The sequence below is a fragment of the Hyperolius riggenbachi genome, chromosome 11, assembly GCF_040937935.1.
Source record: "Hyperolius riggenbachi isolate aHypRig1 chromosome 11, aHypRig1.pri, whole genome shotgun sequence".
NCBI classification, from domain to species: Eukaryota; Metazoa; Chordata; class Amphibia; order Anura; family Hyperoliidae; genus Hyperolius; species Hyperolius riggenbachi.
In genome coordinates this window covers 3,221,122-3,247,444 of record NC_090656.1, presented here as the reverse complement: position 1 = coordinate 3,247,444, position 26,323 = coordinate 3,221,122, and the positions used below count along the sequence as shown (strand labels likewise).

The following is a 26,323-nucleotide window of genomic DNA, read 5'->3' as shown; positions in this document are numbered from 1 at the left end:
CTATCAGCAGTCCTCATCTGACATCTCTTCCCTCTGGCTGGGCTAGGCCTGTGTGCTATTACCCTGCGCTCACAATCTCCTATCGGCAGTCCTCATCTGACATCTCTTCCCTCTGGCTGGGCTATACCAGTGTGCTATTACCCTGCGCTCACACTCTCCTATCAGCAGTCCTCATCTGACATCTCTTCCCTCTGGCTGGGCTATACCAGTGTGCTATTACCCTGCGCTCACACTCTCCTATCAGCAGTCCTCATCTGACATCTCTTCCCTCTGGCTGGGCTAGGCCTGTGTGCTATTACCCTACGCTCATAATCTCCTATCAGCAGTCCTCATCTGACATCTCTCCCCTCTGGCTGGGCTGTACCTGTGTGCTATTACCCTGCGCTCACAATCTCCTATCAGCAGTCCTCATCTGACATCTCTTCCCTCTGGCTGGGCTATACCTGTGTGCTATTACCCTGCGGTCACAATCTCCTATCAGCAGTCCTCATCTGACATCTCTTCCCTCTGGCTGGGCTAGGCCTGTGTGCTATTACCCTGCGCTCACAATCTCCTATCAGCAGTCCTCATCTGACATCTGTACCCTCTGGCTGGGCTATACCTGTGTGCTATTACCCTGCGCTCACAATCTCCTATCAGCAGTCCTCATCTGACATCTCTTCCCTCTGGCTGGGCTATACCTGTGTGCTATTACCCTGCGCTCACACTCTCCTATCAGCAGTCCTCATCTGACATCTCTTCCCTCTGGCTGGGCTATACCTGTGTGCTATTACCCTGCGGTCACAATCTCCTATCAGCAGTCCTCATCTGACATCTCTTCCCTCTGGCTGGGCTAGGCCTGTGTGCTATTACCCTGCGCTCACAATCTCCTATCGGCAGTCCTCATCTGACATCTCTTCCCTCTGGCTGGGCTATACCAGTGTGCTATTACCCTGCGCTCACACTCTCCTATCAGCAGTCCTCATCTGACATCTCTTCCCTCTGGCTGGGCTATACCAGTGTGCTATTACCCTGCGCTCACACTCTCCTATCAGCAGTCCTCATCTGACATCTCTTCCCTCTGGCTGGGCTAGGCCTGTGTGCTATTACCCTACGCTCATAATCTCCTATCAGCAGTCCTCATCTGACATCTCTCCCCTCTGGCTGGGCTGTACCTGTGTGCTATTACCCTGCGCTCACAATCTCCTATCAGCAGTCCTCATCTGACATCTCTTCCCTCTGGCTGGGCTATACCTGTGTGCTATTACCCTGCGGTCACAATCTCCTATCAGCAGTCCTCATCTGACATCTCTTCCCTCTGGCTGGGCTAGGCCTGTGTGCTATTACCCTGCGCTCACAATCTCCTATCAGCAGTCCTCATCTGACATCTGTACCCTCTGGCTGGGCTATACCTGTGTGCTATTACCCTGCGCTCACAATCTCCTATCAGCAGTCCTCATCTGACATCTCTTCCCTCTGGCTGGGCTATGCCTGTGTGCTATTACCCTACGCTCACACTCTCCTATCAGCAGTCCTCATCTGACATCTCTTCCCTCTGGCTGGGCTATGCCTGTGTGCTATTACCCTGCGCTCACACTCTCCTATCAGCAGTCCTCATCTGACATCTCTTCCCTCTGGCTGGGCTATACCTGTGTGCTATTACCCTGCGCTCACAATCTCCTATCAGCAGTCCTTATCTGACATCTCTACCCTCTGGCTGGGCTAGGCCTGTGTGCTATTACCCTGCGCTCATAATCTCCTATCAGCAGTCCTCATCTGACATCTCTACCCTCTGGCTGGGCTAGGCCTGTGTGCTATTACCCTGCGCTCACACTCTCCTATCCGCAGTCCTCATCTGACATCTCTACCCTCTGGCTGGGCTATACCTGTGTGCTATTACCCTGCGCTCACACTCTCCTATCAGCAGTCCTCATCTGACATCTCTACCCTCTGGCTGGGCTATACCTGTGTGCTATTACCCTGCGCTCACACTCTCCTATCAGCAGTCCTCATCTGACATCTCTACCCTCTGGCTGGGCTAGGCCTGTGTGCTATTACCCTGCGCTCATAATCTCCTATCAGCAGTCCTCATCTGACATCTCTTCCCTCTGGCTGGGCTAGGCCTGTGTGCTATTACCCTGCGCTCACAATCTCCTATCGACAGTCCTCATCTGACATCTCTTCCCTCTGGCTGGGCTAGACCTGTGTGCTATTACCCTGCGCTCACACTCTCCTATCAGCAGTCCTCATCTGACATCTCTTCCCTCTGGCTGGGCTATACCTGTGTGCTATTACCCTGCGCTCACAATCTCCTATCAGCAGTCCTCATCTGACATCTCTTCCCTCTGGCTGGGCTATACCTGTGTGCTATTACCCTGCGCTCACAATCTCCTATGAGCAGTCCTCATCTGACATCTCTACCCTCTGGCTGGGCTATGCCTGTGTGCTATTACCCTGCGCTCACACTCTCCTATCAGCAGTCCTCATCTGACATCTCTTCCCTCTGGCTGGGCTAGGCCTGTGTGCTATTACCCTGCGCTCACACTCTCCTATCAGCAGTCCTCATCTGACATCTCTTCCCTCTGGCTGGGCTATACCTGTGTGCTATTACCCTGCGCTCACACTCTCCTATCTGCAGTCCTCATCTGACATCTCTTCCCTCTGGCTGGGCTATACCTGTGTGCTATTACCCTGCGCTCACACTCTCCTATCAGCAGTCCTCATCTGACATCTCTTCCCTCTGGCTGGGCTATACCTGTGTGCTATTACCCTGCGCTCACACTCTCCTATCGGCAGTCCTCATCTGACATCTCTTCCCTCTGGCTGGGCTATACCTGTGTGCTATTACCCTGCGCTCACATTCTCCTATCAGCAGTCCTCATCTGACATCTCTTCCCTCTGGCTGGGCTATACCTGTGTGCTATTACCCTGCGCTCACAATCTCCTATCAGCAGTCCTCATCTGACATCTCTTCCCTCTGGCTGGGCTATACCTGTGTGCTATTACCCTGCGCTCACACTCTCCTATCAGCAGTCCTCATCTGACATCTCTTCCCTCTGGCTGGGCTATACCTGTGTGCTATTACCCTGCGCTCACACTCTCCTATGAGCAGTCCTCATCTGACATCTCTACCCTCTGGCTGGGCTATACCTGTGTGCTATTACTCTGCGCTCACAATCTCCTATCAGCAGTCCTCATCTGACATCTCTACCCTCTGGCTGGGCTAGGCCTGTGTGCTATTACCCTGCGCTCACAATCTCCTATGAGCAGTCCTCATCTGACATCTCTACCCTCTGGCTGGGCTATGCCTGTGTGCTATTACCCTGCGCTCACACTCTCCTATCAGCAGTCCTCATCTGACATCTCTTCCCTCTGGCTGGGCTAGGCCTGTGTGCTATTACCCTGCGCTCACACTCTCCTATCAGCAGTCCTCATCTGACATCTCTTCCCTCTGGCTGGGCTAGACCTGTGTGCTATTACCCTGCGCTCACAATCTCCTATCAGCAGTCCTCATCTGACATCTCTTCCCTCTGGCTGGGCTATACCTGTGTGCTATTACCCTGCGCTCACAATCTCCTATCAGCAGTCCTCATCTGACATCTCTTCCCTCTGGCTGGGCTATACCTGTGTGCTATTACCCTGCGCTCACACTCTCCTATCAGCAGTCCTCATCTGACATCTCTACCCTCTGGCTGGGCTATACCTGTGTGCTATTACCCTGCGCTCACACTCTCCTATCGGCAGTCCTCATCTGACATCTCTTCCCTCTGGCTGGGCTATACCTGTGTGCTATTACCCTGCGCTCACACTCTCCTATCAGCAGTCCTCATCTGACATCTCTTCCCTCTGGCTGGGCTATACCTGTGTGCTATTACCCTGCGCTCACATTCTCCTATCAGCAGTCCTCATCTGACATCTCTACCCTCTGGCTGGGCTAGGCCTGTGTGCTATTACCCTGAGGTCACACTCTCCTATCAGCAGTCCTCATCTGACATCTCTTCCCTCTGGCTGGGCTATACCTGTGTGCTATTACCCTGCGCTCACAATCTCCTATGAGCAGTCCTCATCTGACATCTCTACCCTCTGGCTGGGCTATACCTGTGTGCTATTACCCTGCGCTCTCACTCTCCTATCAGCAGTCCTCATCTGACATCTCTACCCTCTGGCTGGGCTATACCTGTGTGCTATTACCCTGCGCTCACACTCTCCTATCAGCAGTCCTCATCTGACATCTCTTCCCTCTGGCTGGGCTATACCTGTGTGCTATTACCCTGCGCTCACACTCTCCTATCCGCAGTCCTCATCTGACATCTCTTCCCTCTGGCTGGGCTATACCTGTGTGCTATTACCCTGCGCTCACACTCTCCTATCGGCAGTCCTCATCTGACATCTCTTCCCTCTGGCTGGGCTAGGCCTGTGTGCTATTACCCTGCGCTCACAATCTCCTATCGGCAGTCCTCATCTGACATCTCTTCCCTCTGGCTGGGCTATACCTGTGTGCTATTACCCTGCGCTCACAATCTCCTATCAGCAGTCCTCATCTGACATCTCTACCCTCTGGCTGGGCTATACCTGTGTGCTATTACCCTGCGCTCTCACTCTCCTATCAGCAGTCCTCATCTGACATCTCTACCCTCTGGCTGGGCTGTACCTGTGTGCTATTACCCTGCGCTCACACTCTCCTATCAGCAGCCCTCATCTGACATCTCTACCCTCTGGCTGGGCTATACCTGTGTGCTATTACCCTGCGGTCACACTCTCCTATCAGCAGTCCTCATCTGACATCTCTTCCCTCTGGCTGGGCTAGGCCTGTGTGCTATTACCCTGCGCTCACACTCTCCTATCAGCAGTCCTCATCTGACATCTCTTCCCTCTGGCTGGGCTATACCTGTGTGCTATTACCCTGCGCTCACAATCTCCTATGAGCAGTCCTCATCTGACATCTCTTCCCTCTGGCTGGGCTAGGCCTGTGTGCTATTACCCTGCGCTCACAATCTCCTATCTGCAGTCCTCATCTGACATCTCTTCCCTCTGGCTGGGCTATACCTGTGTGCTATTACCCTGCGCTCACACTCTCCTATCAGCAGTCCTCATCTGACATCTCTACCCTCTGGCTGGGCTATACCTGTGTGCTATTACCCTGCGCTCACAATCTCCTATCTGCAGTCCTCATCTGACATCTCTACCCTCTGGCTGGGCTATACCTGTGTGCTATTACCCTGCGCTCACACTCTCCTATCAGCAGTCCTCATCTGACATCTCTGCCCTCTGGCTGGGCTATACCTGTGTGCTATTACCCTGCGCTCACACTCTCCTATCAGCAGTCCTCATCTGACATCTCTGCCCTCTGGCTGGGCTATACCTGTGTGCTATTACCCTGCGCTCACAATCTCCTATCAGCAGTCCTCATCTGACATCTCTTCCCTCTGGCTGGGCTAGGCCTGTGTGCTATTACCCTGCGCTCACACTCTCCTATCAGCAGTCCTCATCTGACATCTCTACCCTCTGGCTGGGCTATACCTGTGTGCTATTACCCTGCAGTCACACTCTCCTATCAGCAGTCCTCATCTGACATCTCTTCCCTCTGGCTGGGCTAGGCCTGTGTGCTATTACCCTGCGCTCATAATCTCCTATCGGCAGTCCTCACCTGACATCTCTTCCCTCTGGCTGGGCTATACCTGTGTGCTATTACCCTGCGCTCACAATCTCCTATCGGCAGTCCATATTCCAAGCATACAAGTAATGCAGCTTGCACACAGGCAGATAGATGGGTCAGTGATGGCTACAGAGCATGCATTACCTGGGTCACCTGAGGGAGTCCACCAGAGTCGGCCATCTGTGGAGACAGAAGAAGACGGGACAGTTATTGAGCATCGCAGGCACAGTGCAGCATCGTAGTGCAAGATGATGGTTGCCAAGACAATAAAGCAAGGTAGAGTCCACAGAAAAAAGGCTCTCCAGTCCTAGAGCGGTGGCATTGACCAACCGAAGTTGGAGAACGTACGCAATCCGCAAACCTGGGCTGGATTCTATTCTAAAGCGGACCTGAACTCAGAAATTCCTCTCTACTCTTAAAGATAAGCAACAGCATGATAACCTTTAAAGAAAAACATTTCTTCGTCACAGCTGATACAAATCCTGCAATAAATCTGCAGTGTGTCTACTTTCTGCTTTCATGGAAGCAGAGATATTGTTAACATCCTTTGTTTACTAATTAACTGCTCTGCTGAGAGAGAGGAGATTCCTGAGCTCACACAGCTGAGGGATCAAATTACAACTTGTGATTAGTCACAGATGAGGGAGAATTACACAGGCTAAACTCTCTAAATACATACAGGGAGCATTTCTCTGTGTTTTTGTTCTGTCCTGTGCAGAGTTCAGATCCACTTTAAAAAAGTGGCTGTTATTGTCAAGAGCAGAAAAGGTCATGTTAGATATCAGGCGTGTGGTACTTTTCCTGAAATCTTGTTGTAAGGTGGTGGATTTACTGCATCGTTAATCAACATGCATGTTGGGCGGAGCAGGAGATCCCAAGAAAGAGGGAAAGGTTGGGGTATAGTGTGGATATTTGGAGGAGGACACTGGACATCTAGGCTAAGAAGGAATGAAGCAAATCAGAAGCTCTCTTGACCTCCTCACACAGTACTTATTAACCACTTCCCATCCAGAGCTTGTTTCCCACTTATGGACCAGAGCAGTTTTGACAGTTTAGCTATGTCCTTATTTAACCGGTTCAGCACCGCAGTGCCGAAAATCTCACGCATCCAAGCAACGTTTACCTCCCATTCATTCGCCTATAACTTTATTGCTACTTATCACAATCAATTGATCTATATCTTGTTTTTTCCGCCACTAATTAGGCTTTCTTTGGGTGGTACATTTTGCTAAGAATTATTTTTTTCTAAATCTATTTTAACAGGAAGATTAAGAAAGAAATGAAAAAAATTCATTATTTCTCAGTTTTTGGCCATTATAGTTTGAAATTAATATACGCTACCGTAATTAAAACTCATGTATTTTATTTGCCCATCTGTCCCGTTATTACACCATTTAAACGATGTCCCTATCACAATTTATGGTGCCGATATTTCATTTAGAAATAAAGGTGCATTTTTTCAATTTGCGTCCATCACTATTTATAATCGTATAATTTGAAATAATATAATAACATATTCTCTTGACATGCATATTTAAAAAGTTCAGACCCTTGGGTAACTATTTATGCTGTTTTTGTTTTTTTTAATTGTATTTTTTATTTTTATTTTTAATTAAAAAAAAAAGTGTATGTGGGTAATTTTTGGTGTGGGAGGGAAACTTAATTTTAAATGTAAAATAATTTTTTTTAATTAAAAATGTATGTGGGTGCAGTTTACTATTTGGCCACAAGATGGCCACAGTGAAAAAAGTAAAAGCAGGGGAGATGTTTCCTGGGGGCAGAAATACCGCGCTCTCTGGAGAGAAAGCGTCGGTATTTCTGCGGGGAAGATAGATCGGTGAATGGGAATTATATTCCCATTCACTGATCGGGGGGCTAGCGGCGGGCAGCGGGAGCGCGCGCGGGGGCGCACCCGATCGCGCGCACGAGGCGGCGGCAGCAGCAGTGCCTATCTGGTTGAGGAAGCTCGTACAGATAAGCCGAACTGGTTATTCAGAAATACATTTATCCCTACTTATGACACAGAAATGAAATATATATTGTTTTTTTCAAGACAAACTAGGCTTTCATTGTATGCCATTTTTTCTCTCGAACAATTTTCTTTACTATGAAATTTATTGGGAAAACAAGGTACAAAATAGAAAAAGCACATTATTTCTCAGTTTTACCAATTCCAGTTTAAAAATAAATCGTGCTACTGTAGATAAAAACCACAAATTTTGTTTGGCTATCCTTACCGCTTATCACAAAACTTAGATTATGTTCCGGTCACAATTTATGGTGAAGATATTTGATTCTGAAATAATGCTACAGAGTGTATTTTTCACTATAAACTGAGAAAATAAAAGTATTTTTAATGGTAAAAATCAATCTCATTAGCTCAGGGAACATATATTCCCGTTCACCAATTAGTGCTGCATCAGATAGTGCCAGAAATGTGCACAGGAGCAAGCCCAATCCTGCACAGCACTGCTTCTGCTACAAGACGTGTATCTACTGACTCGTGGCTTAGATGAAGTCACAGAGGACGTAGATATATTGTAGTGGTGGATAAAGTGGTTAAGATACCCATCGATGATATAATCTTCATTGTACAATCTCACCAAATCTATGTAGCAGAAGGGTAAACAGAGAGGCTAGATGGTGTACTGGTTAAGGGCCCAGCCTCTGACATAGGTGACCATTGTTCGGATCCTGGCTGAAGCCAGTACCTATTCAGTAAGGAGTCCTTGGGCGAGACTTCCTAAAACTGCAGGGTGTGCTACTGAGCGCACCCTAATGGCTGCAGCTGTCAAGCGATTTGAGCCTGACAGGAGAACAGCACTATACAAATGTTAGCTATTGCACAACTGCACGATCAGCATCGTATTGTCGATGGGCACCCCTAGTTTGATTGAGTGGACTAAGATATCGTGTAGGAAGTGCCTCAGTGTAAAACGTTTTCTGTTCCTCTTCTGCCAATCAGTGCCTTCTTTACAAGCTCCTAACCTGCCCCACTAACAGATTGGTGGCTATTAGAGGAATAGAAAGTGCTCCTCAGAAGGACACTCCATGTAAGGACACTAAAGTGAGACCCAGAGGTCCGACAGAACTAGTCCCTAGCACTCAGCAAGAGAAAATAGCGGTGGTCACCTTCAGGAATGTTGTGTTGGTTGGGTCAAGCTTAGAGTTACATTCAACCTGTTGGGGAACAAAACACAATGAGAATCGTCAATAGTATCTGCACAGAGGAACAAGATTATAGTGAAACACACAGAGATACTGGGGTGAAGCTGAGGAGACATTGGGGTGCAGAACAAAAGCAGGTAACATCTCCATACCATACTGTCCTATCGTCTGACACTCAGTAACCCCATACACATTGGGCGTGGCATATCCAAGGAGTGACGCCACTACATAGATGATCCTCATTACCACAATGCCTCTTACCAGTGTACTGGTGGGCACCACATGGTCTTCCTATACACAGCTACTCTATTACTTATGTTTCCTTCTTTACCATATAGCCATGTGATACACAAGGTGTTCTTTACACTAATAAACACCTATCTCTATTATCCACTGATCGGCCACTGGGGATCAACTACACGCAGGTTCTGAAAGTCTACATGCAAAGTCTGATCTTTCAGTTGGGATCTACTACACACTGGGGATCTATTACACCCTCAAGTCCTTAACATCCCCCGAGGGTCTTGAAAATTACTTCAGAGTTTCTGAAACACCATTAGGGATCTGTTCCATGCACAGAGGATCTACTTACACACAGGTGCTGACTGACTATTAGGGATCTACTACACAGGTTCTGACTGACTACTGGGGATCTACTACACACAGGTTCTGACTGGGATAGGTCTATTACACACAGGATCTGATTGACTACTGGGGATCTACTACACACAGGTTCTGACTGACTGCTGGGGATCTACTACACACAGGTTCTGACGGACTACTTGGGATCTACAACACACAGGTTCTGACTGACTACTGGGGATCTACTACACACAGGTTCTGACGGACTACTGGGGATCTACTACACACAGGTTCTGATGGAGTACTGGGGATCTACTACACACAGGTTCTGACTGACTACTGGTGATCTACTTGTTACAGGGGCCAGGCCATTCCCTGGGCACCAGGTGATCTTCTGCTTAGAGGTTCCATTCTACCATTCGGTCTACAACTATCTATCTAGTACACACAGGTTCTGGTCTACCACTGGGTATCTACTACACACAGCTTCTGGTCTACTCCAAGGTATCTACTACACACAGGATCTGGTCTACCACTGGGTATCTACTACACACAGCTTCTGGTCTACCATTGGGTATCTACTACACACAGTGTCTGGTCTACAACTAGGTATCTACTACACACAGGTTCTGGTCTACCACTGGGTATCTACTACACACAGGTTCTAGTCTACCACCGGGCATCTACTACATACAGCTTCTGGTCTACCACTGGGTTTCTACTACACACAGGTTCTGGTCTACCACTGGGTATCTACTACACACAGGTTCTGGTCTACCACTGGGTATCTACCACACACAGGTTCTGGTCTACCACTGGGTATCTACTACACACAGGTTCTGGTCAACGACTGGGTATCTACTACACACAGCTTCTGGTCTACTCTAAGGTACAGTATTTACTGTGCACAGCTTCTGGTCTACCACTGGGTATCTACTACACACAGGTTCAGGTCTACCACTGGGCATCTACTACACACAGGTTCTCATCTACCACTGGGTATCTACTACACACAGGTTCTGGTCTACCACTGAGTATCTACTACACACAGGTTCTGTTCTACCACTGAGTATCTACTACACACAGGTTCTGTTCTACCACTGAGTATCTACTACACACAGGTTCTGGTCTACCACTGGGTATCTACTACACACAGGTTCTGGTCTACCACTGGGTATCTACTACACACAGGTTGTGGTCTACCACTGGGTATCTACTACACACAGGTTCTGGTCTACCACTGGGGATCTACTACACACAGGTTCTGGTCTACCACTGGGTATCTACTACACACAGCTTCTGGTCTACTCCAAGGTATCTACTACACACAGGATCTGGTCTACCACTGGGTATCTACTACACACAGGATCTGGTCTACCACTGGGTATCTACTACACACAGCTTCTGGTCTACCATTGGGTATCTACTACACACAGTGTCTGGTCTACCACTGGGTATCTACTACACACAGGTTCTGGTCTACCACTGGGTATCCACTACACACAGTTTCTGGTCTACTCCTGGGTATCTACTACAAACAGGTTCTGGTCTACCACTGGATATCTACTACACACAGGTTCTGGTCTACCACTGGGTATATACTACACACAGGTTCTGGTCTACTCCTGGGTATCTACTACACACAGGATCTGGTCTACCACTGGGTATCTACTACACACAATTTCTGGTCTACCACTGGGTATCTACTACACACAGGTTCTGGTCTACCACTGGGTATCCACTACACACAGGTTCTGGTCTACTACTGGGTATCTACTACACACAGCTTCTGCTCTACTCCAAGGTATCTACTACACACAGCTTCTGGTCTACCACTGGGTATCTACTACACACAGTTTCAGGTCTACCACTGGATAGCTACTACACACAGGTTCTGGTCTACCACTGGGTATCTACTACACACAGGTTCTGGTCTACCACTGGGTATCTACTACACACAGCTTCTGGTCTACTCCAGGGTATCTACTACACACAGGTTCTGGTCTACTCCAAGGTATCTACTACACACAGGTTCTGGTCTACTCCAAGGTATCTACTACACACAGGTTCTGGTCTACAACTAGGTATCTACTACACACAGGTTCTGGTCTACCACTGGGTATCTACTACACACAGGTTCTAGTCTACCACCGGGCATCTACTACACACAGCTTCTGGTCTACCACTGGGTTTCTACTACACACAGCTCCTGGTCTACCACTGGGTATCTACTACACACAGGTTGTGGTCTACCACTGGGTATCTACGACACACAGGTTCTGGTCTACCACTGGGTATCTACTACACACAGGTTCTGGTCTACCACTGGGTATCTACCACACACAGGTTCTGGTCTACCACTGGGTATCTACTACACACAGCTTCTGGTCTACTCCAGGGTATCTACTACACACAGGTTCTGGTCAACGACTGGGTATCTACTACACACAGCTTCTGGTCTACTCTAAGCTATCTACTATGCACAGCTTCTGGTCTACCACTGGGTATCTACTACACACAGGTTCAGGTCTACCACTGGGCATCTACTACACACAGGTTCTCATCTACCACTGGGTATCTACTACACACAGGTTCTGGTCTACCACTGAGTATCTACTACACACAGGTTCTGGTCTACCACTGAGTATCTACTACACACAGGTTGTGGTCTACCACTGGGTATCTACTACACACAGGTTGTGGTCTACCACTGGGTATCTACTACACACAGGTTCTGGTCTACCACTGGGTATCTACTACACACATGTTCTGGTCTACCACTGGGTATCTACTACACACAGGATCTGGTCTACCACTGGGTATCTACTACACACAGCTTCTGGTCTACCACTGGGTATCTACTACACACAGTTTCTGGTCTACCACTGGGTATCTACTAGACACAGGTTCTGGTCTACCACTGGGTATCTACTACACACAGGTTGTGGTCTACCACTGGGCATCTACTACACACAGCTTCTGGTCTACTTCAGGGTATCTACTACACACAGGTTCTGGTCAAAGACTGGGTATCTACTACACACAGCTTCTGGTCTACTCTAAGGTATCTACTACACACAGGATCTGGTCTACCACTGGGTATCTACTACACACAGTTTCTGGTCTACCACTGGGTATTTACTAGACACAGGTTCTGGTCTACCACTGGGTATCTACTACACACAGGTTGTGGTCTACCACTGGGTATCTACTACACACAGGTTGTGGTCTACCACTGGGTATCTACTACACACAGCTTCTGGTCTACCACTGGGTATCTATTACACACAGCTTCTGGTCTACTCCAGGATATCTACTACACACAGGTTCTGGTCTACCACTGGGTATCTACTACACACAGGTTCTGGTCTACCACTGGGCATCTACTACACACAGCTTCTGGTCTACCACTGGGTATCTATTACACACAGCTTCTGGTCTACTCCAGGGTATCTACTACACACAGCTTCTGGTCTACCACTGGGTATCTACTACACACAGGTTCTGGTCTACCACTGGGCATCTACTACACACAGGTTCTTATCTACCACTGGGTATCTACTACACACAGGTTCTGGTCTACCACTGGGTATCTACTACACACAGGTTCTCATCTACCACTGAGTATCTACTACACACAGGTTCTGGTCTACCACTGGGCATCTACTACACACAGGTTCTCATCTACCACTGAGTATCTACTACACACAGGTTCTGGTCTACCACTGGGCATCTACTACACACAGGTTCTCATCTACCACTGAGTATCTACTACACACAGGTTCTGGTGTAGAAGGGGGTATGTGCTTTAAGGCTTCTGACATGTCACTGGTGATCACACTATCTTCTACACACCTGGTCTGACCATCTCTGGGGGTCTAGTAATCTAATACAGAGGGTCTGACTAGAGCAGAGAAATGCTGAATGAAACAATCTAATACTGTTTTATGGTCATGCGGATGTGTGACAGCAGACAGGACGATAATCAGGTGATAGAAGAATACTGGAACTGACCACGCTGTCTTCCGCTGGGGAATTATCTCCGACCACCAGCATGACTGGAGCCCTGAGAGAGAGAGAGAGAGAGAGATAGAGATAGAGATAGAGATAGAGATAGAGATAGAGATAGAGATAGAGATAGAGATAGAGATAGAGATAGAGATAGAGATAGAGATAGAGATAGAGAGAGAGATAGAGAGAGAGAGAGAGAGAGAGAGAGAGAGAGAGGGGAAGATGGAAGGGGGGAGATAGAGAGACAGACAGAGGGAAAGAGAGAGAGAGAGAGAGAGAGAGACAAAGAGGCAGACAGAGAAAGAGGTACAGGGGGAGAGAGAAAGAGAGGGAGTGAGAGAAATAGAGAGGCAGAGAAAGGGGTACAGAGGGAGAGAAAGAGAGAGACAGGGAGAGATAGACAGATGAAGAGAGAGAGAGACAGAGAGAGGAGGACAGAGAAAGAGACAGAGAGAGGGGGGAGAGAGAGAGAGAGAGAGAGAGAGAGACAGAAAAAGGGGTACAGAGGGGGAGAGAGAGAGGAGAAGGGAGAGAGAAAGAGAGAGAGACAGAGAGAGGAGGACAGAGAAAGAGGGACAGAGAGAGGGGTAAAGAGGGGGGAGAGAAAGAGAGAGACAGATAGAGAGAAAAAAAAGAGAGAGAGAGAGACAGAAAAAAGGGAGACAGAGAGATAAAAGAGAGAGACAGGAGGAGCGAGAGGGGGGGGAAGGGGATAGAGTTAGGGAGAGAGAGAGAGACAGAGAGAGGTTGATGAGTAAGTAGATAATAAGGAGGGAGAAAGGTGCGCAGGGAGTGAAGGCAGCAGAATATTAGAGATAACAGCAGAGAGAGGGATGGGCGAGGATAAGAGAGTGGAGGGATAAAGGAGGCAGGAAAAGAAAGAGATAAAGAGACATGAGAAGTTAGTGGCGGGGTCATGGAGCAGGACAGACAGAGAGAAGTAAGGTGCGGGAGAATATGTCAGTAACAGGATTCACACAGTGGATATTATGAAGGAGATGAGAGGTATAGACACAAGCCGGGGGACACAGGGAGAGCAGGGGGAGGAGACCCCGTGTGCGATGTCACAATCTGATGACAATGACCATTACAGTGCAGTGACATGGGAGCAGCCAGTGTGATAGCGTCCGGGGGGCTGGGGGGGTGTACACAGATTTTAAGGGGGATCACTCACTGACAGGCTTCCTGCACGTCACACGGCTGCCGGACACGTCACTAACGCGGCTTACCTCAGAGTCTTGGCGTTTGGGACGGTCCCGGGACGGTTCATCTCCAGGTCTCTTCGGCTGTGGAGTAAAACGGACTCTGTGTTACCAGACTCAGGCGTGTCCCACCACATGTAACACGCGTGTTCTGCACATCCTAAGGGGGAACCCCGACCTCTCGCCAGATTTCCATAAACATACATCGGTGCTGCACAAGTCACTTTGTGCTCATGTTCCTAAAAATGATCGCTCCAATTCTACTTGCAGCCAGGTTATGAAAAATAAAAAAAAAATAAAGGTACCGTATTTTTCGGACTATAAGACGCACTTTTTGTCCCCCAAATGTGGGAGGAAAAAGTGGGTGCGTCTTATAGTCCGAATGTGCCCTACAGGTCCCCTGCCGCATGCATAATTGAGCAGCTCCGACAACCCACAGGCCATCACAGCACGAGGAGCCACTTACCAGTTCTCAGCAAACACCTCAGGCCACCGGTATTCCGCTGTTATATGCCGGTATCCGCATTGTCGGGAGATCCGGTAAGCAGGACATCAGATTGTCCTGTCCCCTGCACCAGTATTAGCAGCGCTGAGGCCGTCGCAGCACAGTGCTTAAATCACCAGTCCCTCTCCAAGCTCTCCCTAGACAGCCGCGATCCCGTGTCCAGATGCCGCTGCCCGCATTGCTAAGAGATCGGGGACATCGGGAAAACACGTGCTGTCAGATTTTGCTGCCATCCCCGTGCAGTACTCGGATGACGCTGTACTTCCTGCTTCCTGCAGGGGGCAGCAGGAAGTAGTGTCCTCCGAGTACTAGTGCAGGGGATGGCAGCGAAATCTGACAGCACGTGTTTCCCCGATGTCCCCGATCTCTTAGCAATGCGGGCAGCGGCATCTGGACACGGGATCGCGGCTGTCTAGAGAGAGTTTTGAGAGGGACTGGTGATTTAAGCCCTGTGCTGCGACGGCCTCAGTGCTGCTAATACTGGTGCAGGGGACAGGACAATCTGATGTCACATGCTTACCGGATCTCAAGACAATGCGGATACCGGCATATAACAGCGGAATACCGATGGTCTGAGGTGTTTTCTAAGAACTGGTGAGAGCCTCCTCATGCTTTGAGTAGAACCGTATTGTATTGTATTGTATTGTAGTGTATTGTAGCTGGGGGAGGGTGCAGCCGGGATTAGTGTAGTGTAGTAAAGTGTATTGTAGCTGGGGGAGGGTGCAGCAGGGATTAGTGTAGTGAAGTGTATTGTAGCTGGGGGAGGGTGCAGCAGGGATTAGTGTAGTGAAGTGTATTGTAGCTGGGGGAGGGTGCAGCAGGGATTAGTGTAATGTAGCTGGAGGGGGCAGCAGGTTGGCTTAAACAGAGTAGCTTTGTGAAGGCTTGGGGGGGAAAGGTCTACAAGATGTCCCTGACCCATAGACACACCAGGTTTAGTTTATTTATTTTTTTCCCCTTGGTTTTTGTCCTCTAAACCTAGGTGCGTCTTATAGTCCAGAGCGTCTTATAGTCCAAAAAATACGGTACTTCTTTGCAGCCATGGCAACAGACTAGCTTAAAACTCCCACCTATCCTAGCAATGCACAGAACCGGAGGCCTTTCATTTTTTAACAAAAGTAGAATGACCCTTTAAAGTATTATTTATACCATCTGTCAAATCTGTAGCCAGATGGGGGGGGGGGGGGGGGGGGGGGGGCGGGAAAGTCAGAGGCTTACCAATTGTGAGGGAAGTCTCTGAACCCTATAGAGCCCTCTTTGTCCCCTCTCGGTGGACTTGTTTCATGCGCTGTCCCCCATTCCCATTTACTGGTCGCATACGCCTTTGGAAACCCTTGGTTTTTTTATTGGTTTTTATTTTTAAGCGCTGGCAATAAAAAAAAAAAAAAAAAAAAAAAAAAAAAAAAAAAAAAAAAAAAATCGCCTTGAAAAGCGTTTTTTGCAATGCAGCTGTATGTGAGTGTTTTCACATGAGCGCTGATCTTTCTATCCAAGCACAGACACGGCTCCTGCACCATTTCCTGAGCGTTTACGATTTCATAGAAAGTATAGCAAAATCACCCAGCGCAAAGCGATTTGCTGGGAACTTTAATGAATAAATACATTGTATTTATTCATTTCCAGGTCACAGAGTTCAGTCATTAAAGGGAACCAGAGAGGAATGAAATGGGAAAATAGAAAAAAGCTTTTATACATACCTGGGGCTTCTTCCAGCCCCATAAGCCTGGATTGCTCCCACGCCGCCATCCTCTGCTTCCTGGAACCGCCGTTACCGGGTCCCGTCACTTCCGGCGGACGCAGCCAATTCTCCGCATCACAGGGGCTCCCTCCATACCCTAACACATGCGGCTGCGCAGTAGGCAGCCACAAGCGTAAGTGTATGGAGGGAGCCCCTGTGATGCGGAGAATTGGCCGCGTCCGCCGGCCGACTGGCGGTAATGACGGGACCCGGTGGCGGCGGATCCAGGCAGCGGAGGACGGCGGCGTGGGAGCGATCAGTGCGTATGGGGCTGGAGGAAGCCCCAGGTATGTATAAAACCTTTTATTTTATCCTTTCTGGTTCTCTTTATGTGAACAAAACATCGCTACACAAAAGCGCTTCGAAAATCTCTTACAAAATCGCCCTGCGCTTGCAATTGTGGTGGCGATTTATAACATGAACAAGGCCTATTGGATCACACATAAAAAGATGTCCTGTCCTGTCTTAGGGCTGGTGCACACCACAGCGGTTCTGGAGCGTTTTTAAAAACGCTTGGGGATAGAAAACCGCTTGGTTAATGTATTTCAATGGGATGGTGCACACCAGAGCGGTTCTTTTTTTCCACAAATGCAAACTCCTGTCCTGCAGCATTTTTTAGATTTCTGAGGCGTTTCTGCCTCAATGTAAAGTATAGGAAAGTGGAAAACCGCTCTGAAAAACGCCAGATCAGAGCGGTATTCCAGGCGTTATTGTTACAGAAGCTGTTCAGCAACAGCTTTACTGTAACAATATTTGTAATCCGCTACACAAAACCGCTCCAAAAACCGCTAGGCATGTTTAGAAAACCTCTATAAGGGCTCATTCGCACCTAAAACCACAAAACGTTTGCGGGAGTGATTTTTCCGCAATTAACGCAGAAAAATCAATGGACGCTGCAGAGTTTTGGAAGCGATCACGATTAGCGGTGCTATGCATGCTAATCGCGATCAGTAATCAACGGCAAAACGCTGCATGTCACGCGTTTACAGTTAACGCTAACCGCAAACGCGGCAGTGAGGTCACTGCCATACGCTTACATGGGCTAGCGGTTTTTAAAAACCGCTAGCGTTTTGCGCCGAGCGGAAATCGCGCAATTCCCGCTCAAGTGTGAACGAGCTCTTAACATGCCTAGAATCGCTCTGAAAATCTGCTTCAAACGCTGCATGGCATCAGTTTTGTATGTGTTTCCATTGGGTGCGTTCACACTTAAAGAGACACTGAAGCGATAAAAAATATATATGATATAATGAAATGGTTTGTACTATGAATAATTACTAGAAGATTAGCAGCAAAGAAAATATCCTCATATTTTTATTTTCAGGTATATAGTGTTTTTTCTAACATTGCATCATTCTCTAATATGTGCAGATTACACAACACTCAGCATTCAAAATGATTCTTTCAGAGCAGCCTGTGAAGTAATGACCTCTCCTCTGGCAGAGGAAAAGTAAATAGTTCAGGAACAGTTGAGATAATAAAAAAGTCAGATAACAGCCCTCTCCACGACTTTGAAAGTCGATAACAACTGGAGTTTCTTAACTCTTCCTGTACTGGAAACAATTAGACTGATGTATCTGATCTTAACCTATTTTGGTTCCTGGACGTAGAAACTACGTCCAGGAACCATGCGCGCTCCCGCAGCCGATCGCGCGCGTGCACGTGCACTCCCGGCCGCGGATTCTGTAGCCACGGAATCAATGTATCGGGCTATGGTGCCCGATCACTGATTCCTCTCCCCCGCTGAAAAAGCGACAGCTTCTCTCGGAAGCTGTGCTTTTTCTGGCCGTTGCCTCCCCCTGCGTCACTGTAAGCGTGTGTTACGCTTAGAGTGACGTCATGTAAACAAACTCATGGCCGCCATCTTGTGGCCAAAAAGTAAAACTACAACTAAAAGTAAAAAAAAATTAAAAACAACACACAATTACATTATAAAAACTATAGTTTACATCCCACCCTCCCAAAAATACCCAAATAAAATGTTTAATATAAAAAAAAACCATTACAATAAAAAAAAAAACATGTAAATATTTACCTAAGGGTCTAAACTTTTTTAATATCAATGTAAAGATGAAATATTTCTATACTTTTTTTTATTTTAAACTTGTAAATAGTGATAGATGCAAAACGGAAAAAATGCACCTTTATTTCCAAATAAAATATTGTCGCCATACATTGTGATAGGGACATAATTTTAACGGTGTAATAACCAGGACATATGGGCAAATACAATACGTGAGTTTTAATTATGGAGGCATGTATTATTTTAAAACTATAATGGCTGAAAACTGAGAAATAATGAATTTTTTCCATTTTTTTTCTTATTCTTCCTGTTAAAAATGCATTTACAGTAAAGTGGCTCTTAGCAAAATGTACCCCCCAAAAAAAGCCTAATTGGTGGCGGAAAAAACAAGATATAGATCAGTTCATTGTGATAAGTAGTGATAACGTTATAGGCTAATGAATGGGAGGTGAACATTTCTCAAGTGAAAACGACGGAACGCGAATGGGTTAACGTTTTATTTCTTAGCTGTACTACACATACAAATCATAATATCATAATTTTTTTTTCGCTTCAGTGTCTCTTTAAAAGGTGTACATTTCCGGTCCAGTCAGAGAAAACTGATGCAAAACTGACAGGACAGGACTGGACATGTACAGATTTATGTGTGAACCAAACCTAAGGCCATGGTCACACTTGTCCATGCAGAAAACCACCAGTTTCCTGCCATGGGCGTTTTTTCCTGCATTTTTTATGTGCGTTTTCCTGCGTTTTCATTTTTTATCAAAATTCCTATTTACCATGTAATAAAAAAATCATTTTCAAATTACCGGTAGTTTTTCACTTATTTGGTAAAAAACGCGTCAAAAACAGATGCAGAATGTATGCGTTTTATTTCACCACAGGAAAGCATTGCATGCAGAAAGAATGAACGTGAATGAACTAAAAAGACAGTGAAAAACTTACACCAATGCGTTGTTGTTGTGCGACCCACAGACTATCATTATGTGCGTTTTTAAAAATGCATGCGGTGGCAACAAGTGTGTTTCTAGCCTGAGGGGTTGCCCTGAACTCCAGATGGCAATGAATGGCCCGAGAAAGAGGGGACCAGACGGGCACTTACCTGTTATACATGTTCCAGAAAAGCTGCAGGTTATTCTGGTTGACGCAGCTGCTGATCTGCTGACGGTAATTCTGCACCAACTCTGTATTATTCATCAGTTCCTCCTAGGGCAATACACATTGTCAACACCAGGGGGCAGCACTATACCACCACAATAACTACACTGCTGCCAGCAGCTGCTACATCCTAGTGCTACATGCCACACCCCTGGAATGTCAGAGCACTAGCCCCGCCCATAGTGCAACTATCAGTTCTTAAAGTAACTGTGGGGCATAAAGTAAAAAAATCAATTCTTTATTTTTATCTGGTAAACAAGTAATAAGGATGCTAACCAGGCAATCCAAAAGTTAAAATCACTATTACTTTTCTTGTTTATAAATGATCATTCCCCAGTTTACCTGACTCTTATTTGGTACACAAAAAGGAAGTTGCAGGGCATGCTGGGTTGTCCTTTTTTGCTTCTCTACTTCCCCTCAGACTTAACTAATGCAGCCTGATTGGCTGAAGCCTCTTTCCCTCCTGTTTTCCCCTCCCACACCTCTGTTCCTCTCTGATTGGCCAGTATTTCTCATGCTGAGACAAAGCACTTTCTATAGTGGAGGGCGGGCAATGCATACACAATCAGGCAGAGGAGAGTAAGGGAGGAAATTACCTCAGGATTGGCTTCAAAATTGCCACACTTCAAATGGGAAAAGCTAAGAAGGATTTTCTTTTTTTTTTTACTGTAGAAAAATCACTAGAATCAAAACGTGGACAGACAGTGAAATACATGTGCTCTGGCTTCAGGGGGAGGGGCCAACACCAGCTCTCATGCTGTAGCTCCACCCCTCATGGTGTTGGAGGGCGTCAAAGTTTCAGACTTTGATCCACATAGCGTGATGCCACACTGGACTAGATCCGGCAACGGCACCCCTAGTAATGGGCACAAATGCGGGAATATTACAATTACGGGGCCAGCCGCAATTGGACTTTAGTCCAACACTCTGATCTAAAAAGGCTGACACTGTGCCAAATTTCATCCAGCATCGGCGCCCCCTAGCGGCAGCCATTTTTCCTATGTCGGACTTAGGGCTGTTCAATGAGATGCAAATCATTTCAAGTTGATGCGGCATTATGCAAATTTATGTACCTTGAAAACGGACCAATCAAATTTTACCTCATAGAGATATGATAGTGGAAGCTGCATACATTTGCATACAAAATTAGCATAATGCTGCATCAACTCAAAATTAATTTCATCTGATTGGACATCCCTACGTGGACGATGTCTGGTACAGGACTGGAAAGGGTTGTTAGATAGTGTGGGGAAGTCTTTCATCATAGTTTGATTGCTGCCTCTGTCCCTCACTGCAGAGATCTCTTCCTGCACTAGGACATAAATGGAAATCACTCCACATGGAACCTGAACAGTCATAAACTCTTGAATCCCATTGTATCAAGCCCAGAACATTTCAGGTGTCATTTTGTGCTACATCCAGCAGAGGGCGCTACAAGAAGCAATGGTATTCAGCAATGACGGTCACTATGGCTAGAGGTGAGTTACGCTGTGATCTCTACACGGCGGGTCAGCAGGATCTGGTACTACGCAGGCCGCTACCACTAGGGGGAAGTGGCGCTACCAGACTGTGCTATCCCTGTAGATCTAGCAGTCATATTGTTACCCTGGAAGAGCGTTAGTGGCAAGTCACGGTACCTGGCTGAAGAGGTGAGACAGGACGGTATCCGGCAGGGAGCTGGTGAGTCCGGACAGCTGGAGGGGAGACAGATAGAGAGCATCGTCACTACAGCCTAGGCAGGGCAGAGGAGCTGATAGGAACCCGAGGTGGGTGCTGCCATATTTATTTCCTTTTAAAGAATACCAGTTTCCTGGCAGCCCTGCTGATCTTTTGGGTCAGTAGTGTCTGAATCACACACCTGAAACAAGCATGCAGCTAACCTTGTCATCTGATCTGCATGCTTGTTTAGGGTCTATGGAAAGTATTAGAGGCAGAGGATCAGCAGGACAGCCAGGCAATGTGCATTGTTTAAAAGGAAATGACTATGGCAGCCTCCCTATACCTCTCACCTCGGGGTCTCTGATTTGCCAGTCATGATCATGTGCTAAAGCAGGGTGTGATCCCAGCAAATCTATCCACTGATCAAACAAATCAAATGCTGTGAGTTTTTCTAGGCATGGCCATCACTGACTGCACATACGTGAGATAAAAGTCTGTGGAAAACAAGAGATCAACGATCGATTTGTCAATGATCGTTCTACAATAGCCTAGGTTCTCAATGTGTGGTCCGCGTACCCCAGGGGTACTTTTAATGGTTCCAGGGGGCACTCGGGATAGATATAGTTAAAGGATACCCGAAGTGACATGTGACATGATGAGATAGACATGTGTATGTACAGTGCCTAGCACACACATAACTAGGCTGTGTTTTATTATTTCTCTGCCTGAAAGAGTTAAACATCAGGTATGTAAGTGGCTGACTCGGTCCTGACTCAGAAAGGAAGTGACTACATTGTGACCCTCACTGATAAGAAATTCCAACTATAAAACACTTTCCTTGCAGAGAGCTGAGAGCAAGAAAGAGATAAAAAGGGGAATTTCTTATCAGTGAGGGTCACACTGTAGCCACTTCCTGTCTAAGTCAGCCACATACATATCTGATATTTAACTCTTTCAGGCAGAGAAAGAAAAAAAGGAACACAGCATAGTTATTTGTGTTCCAGGCACTGTACATACACATGTCTATCTCATCATGTCACATGCCACCTCGGGTGACTAACCAATTTAGAGTTTCAGATAAGTGATAAATCAAATTGGAGTTTTAGCTAATTAAAAGCAATAGTAAATGCTTGGAAATAGTTTAGAACCAATTATTATGTACTAGGATTAAATATATATTTGCCAAGGGGTACATGTGATGTTTTCTATGCTAGGGGGTACTTGGTGAGTACAGGGTTTTAAAAGGGGTTCATACCAATGCAATGTAGAGAAACACTGTACAATAGCATGCAAAAGACCTCCAAAGATAACAACAAAATATATCTGTCGCTCAAACTTTCAAATCCATCCAGGCGGATCTGGTCTGGAAGCGATTGACCGTTAAACAAGGTGTGTATGAGATCACCAGACATTTCTAAAAGCACCCTGAGCACAGTACTAAAATCAAAATCGGCACTTACCTGGGGCTTCCTCGAGTCCTGCGTAGCCCACAAGGTACCTCGGCGTCCTCCGTGTCGCCTCCGTGGTCCCACTGGTGGCCCCCTTTAAAGCGGGAACTTCACATGGGTGGCATGGCCGCGATCCCGTCTCGATCACTTGCGCGTCTGTAAGCACTGTAAGCCACATGCACAATTTTCGAAAGACTGAACTGCACATGCGCAGGAGGCTTATGGCGACGTGCGCGTGATCGAGCCACCCATGCGCACAACTTCGGCCGAAGTCACCGCTCTAACGTGGCCACCAGCTGGACCACGGAGAGTACCCGGAGGATGCTGAGAAACCTTGCGGGCTACGGAGGGCTGGAGGAAGTAAGTGGTGAGTGGTGGTGAGTGGTAAGTGGTGATTTTGATTTGCTCTTTGCTCGGGGTCTCTTAAACTATTGTGTGCACAATGGGGAAGATTTATCAACACATTACCAACATTTTTTCTTCTTAACTATTCTAACCAGCAGGGAGAACAGTTCTGCATGATAATAAGAACCTTCTTAAAGGGGAACTGAAGAGAGGTATATGGAGGCTGTCATGTTTATTTCCTTTTAGACAATACCAGTTGCCTGGCAGCCCTGCTGATCCTCTGCCTCTAATACTATTAGCCATAGCCCCTGAACAAGCATGCAGCAGATCAGGTGTTTCAGTGGTTTAGACTTATAAGTCTGATCTGACAAGACTAGCTGCCAGGGCCGGATTTCTGGGCAGGCCTCCAAGGCCGGTTCCTAGGGCGGAGAATTCTTAGGGCGACTAAGAAGTAACTTGTGTGTCCCACCGTCACCTCAGTTCCTTCTGTCTGTAGCCGCCCACATTGCTTAGCACATTGCAGCATGTTGTGTGTGTGCGCAGCGGGCGGCTAGGCGGAAGCCAGGGAAGTTAGCAGGATCAGCTGATTAGAGCAGGCAGCGGCAGCATAGAGGAGTGCTGCACGGAGGTCTCACCACGCTGCTGAGGCAGTCAGAAATCCCAGAGCGCTGGCAGAGAAGGAGACAGACCTCTGTGCACAGCCACAGCAATTTGTGTATACACTCCCCCCTCCCTCCTTTGAGTACCGACAGCAAAGCACGGGGGAGGGAGAGAGTGCTGAAATCATCCAAACTGCACGTGGGGAGAAGCTGAAGCAGGACTCTAACTGTACAGATAGAATAGATCAGGAAGCTGAAGGATCCGGTGTCTGGATTTTAGAATAACTTCTTCTGCTGCAGACACAGTGACTTCAAGCCTGTGTGAGTACCTACCTGATCCTGACCTCCCATCCAGGAAGCAGCATTAGATGGTGACCCCTTTGTCCCCTCCACCCACCATAGAGGCACTACAGCTCCTAGCAAGCCCCCTCTATAGAGGCACTACAGCTCCTAGCAAGCCCCCTCTATAGAGGCACTACAGCTCCCAGCATGCCCCCCCTCTATGGAGGAACTACAGCTCCCAGCATGCCCACCTATACAGAGGCACTACAGGTCCCAGCATGCCCCCTCTATAGAGGCACTACAGCTCCCAGCATGCCCCCCCTCTATGGAGGGACTACAGCTCCCAGCATGCCCACCTATACAGAGGCACTACAGGTCCCAGCATGCCCCCTCTATAGAGGCACTACAGCTCCTAGCATGCCCCCTCTGCAGAGGCACTACAGCTCCCAGCATGCCCACCTATACAGAGGCACTACAGCTCCTAGCATGCTCCCTCTACAGAGGCACTACAGCTCCCAGCATGCCACCCTCTATAGAGGCACTACAGCTCCCAGCATGCCCACCTATACAGAGGCACTACAGCTCCCAGCATGCCCCCTCTATAGAGGTACTACATCTCCCAGAATGTCCACCTATATAGAGGTACTACAGCTCCCAGCATGCACCTCCTTCTCATAGTACTGGGGTGTTCCCCATGTCACCAGAGCCAGCTGGTAGACCCCTTCCCTCTATGTGTATAGTTATCCATGATGCTTTTGCAGAGTATTCGCAGTGGAGTGCCCTTATCTGTCCCTCTGACGCACGCCTCTGGGTGCCTCAGTCTTCATCCACGCAGACGCCTCATCTCCATGACCCAGGTGCACATGAGTAATGTACATGCCGCCAGGTCATGGAGATGAGGCATCCACAAGGATGAGGCACACAGACTGAAGGAGGAGCATGCCGATTGGACAGGTGAGTGCTCCCCACTGCGAATACTGTGCAGGGGCACTGCAGACCACTATACACATTGGGGGTTAGGGTCGGCAGCCTGCTCTTGGGCCCTGGGGACACCCCAATACTATATGGAGGGGAATGCTGGGAGCTGTGGTGCCTCTATGGAGAGGTGGACCATGCTGGGAACTGTAGTGCTTCTATGGAGGGGCAAACTGGAAGCTGTGGCGCTTCTATAGGTGGGGGGACGCATGCTGGGAGCTGTTTGCCCCTATGGAAACGGGCCCTGGCTAGCCCTTCAATTGTTACCAACCCCTACCCTGGCTGACTTATTTACCCTGAACACCCCCTCAGTTCTGACCGTCCTTCTCTATCTTCTCTATCCTTTCTTACCTCACCCCAGCCTGACTGATCTCTCCTCACCATGACCTCTTCAGTTCTAACTGCCCCTCACCTACCTTACACCAGCCTTTCTGTCCCTAATGCCTGGTACACACAATGAGATTTTCTGGCAGATTTACTGTCAGATCGATTATTTCCAACATGTCCCATCTGATTTCTGATCGATGTTCCATAGAAGTAAACGGAAAATCGATCAGAAATCATATTGGACATATTGGAAATAATCAGACAGGAAATCTGCCGGAAAATCTCATTGTGTCTGCCAGGCGTTAGTTCTGTCCCTCTGCATGCATACAGCTCCTGTAGCTGACCTTCCTCAGTTCTAACTGCCTTCTTCCATACACATGCACACACACATACACTGTGGCCAAGCGTATCTGTACTGCACACGTGCAAATAAGGTTTGCATATGCTCAGTAAAATGAAATGCTTGTGCATGGAGGAAAAAAACAGTACACAATGGGTATCATTCATAAAGAGGCTGTCGGTAGTGCGGGAAACCACCGTTCTTCTCCGCAACCGGTACTTTAGACTTCTGGGTGGGCATTCATAAAGAAGTATCCAGGTGCGGAAGCAGTGCGGAGATTCCCCGAACTAGGCTGGCGGTAGGCTTGCGGAGACACGGAAGCTGCCGAG

At 47.7% G+C, this 26,323-nt stretch overlaps 1 protein-coding gene across 6 annotated transcripts in view; it reads right to left on the bottom strand.

Annotated features, from left to right (window-relative positions):
- NDRG4 (NDRG family member 4) overlaps positions 1–26,323 on the bottom strand; it is a 196,488-nt gene that overhangs the window by 57,881 nt on the left and 112,284 nt on the right. For all 6 annotated transcript variants that reach the window (XM_068260622.1, XM_068260620.1, XM_068260619.1 and 3 more), the window contains 6 exons: positions 21,657–21,713; positions 19,964–20,067; positions 14,626–14,682; positions 13,400–13,451; positions 8,768–8,815; positions 5,780–5,815 (listed from right to left, as the gene is read on the bottom strand). In XM_068260622.1, coding sequence (XP_068116723.1) covers positions 5,780–5,815; positions 8,768–8,815; positions 13,400–13,451; positions 14,626–14,682; positions 19,964–20,067; positions 21,657–21,713 — 354 coding nt within the window. The remainder of the gene's footprint in view (positions 1–5,779; positions 5,816–8,767; positions 8,816–13,399; positions 13,452–14,625; positions 14,683–19,963; positions 20,068–21,656; positions 21,714–26,323) is intronic.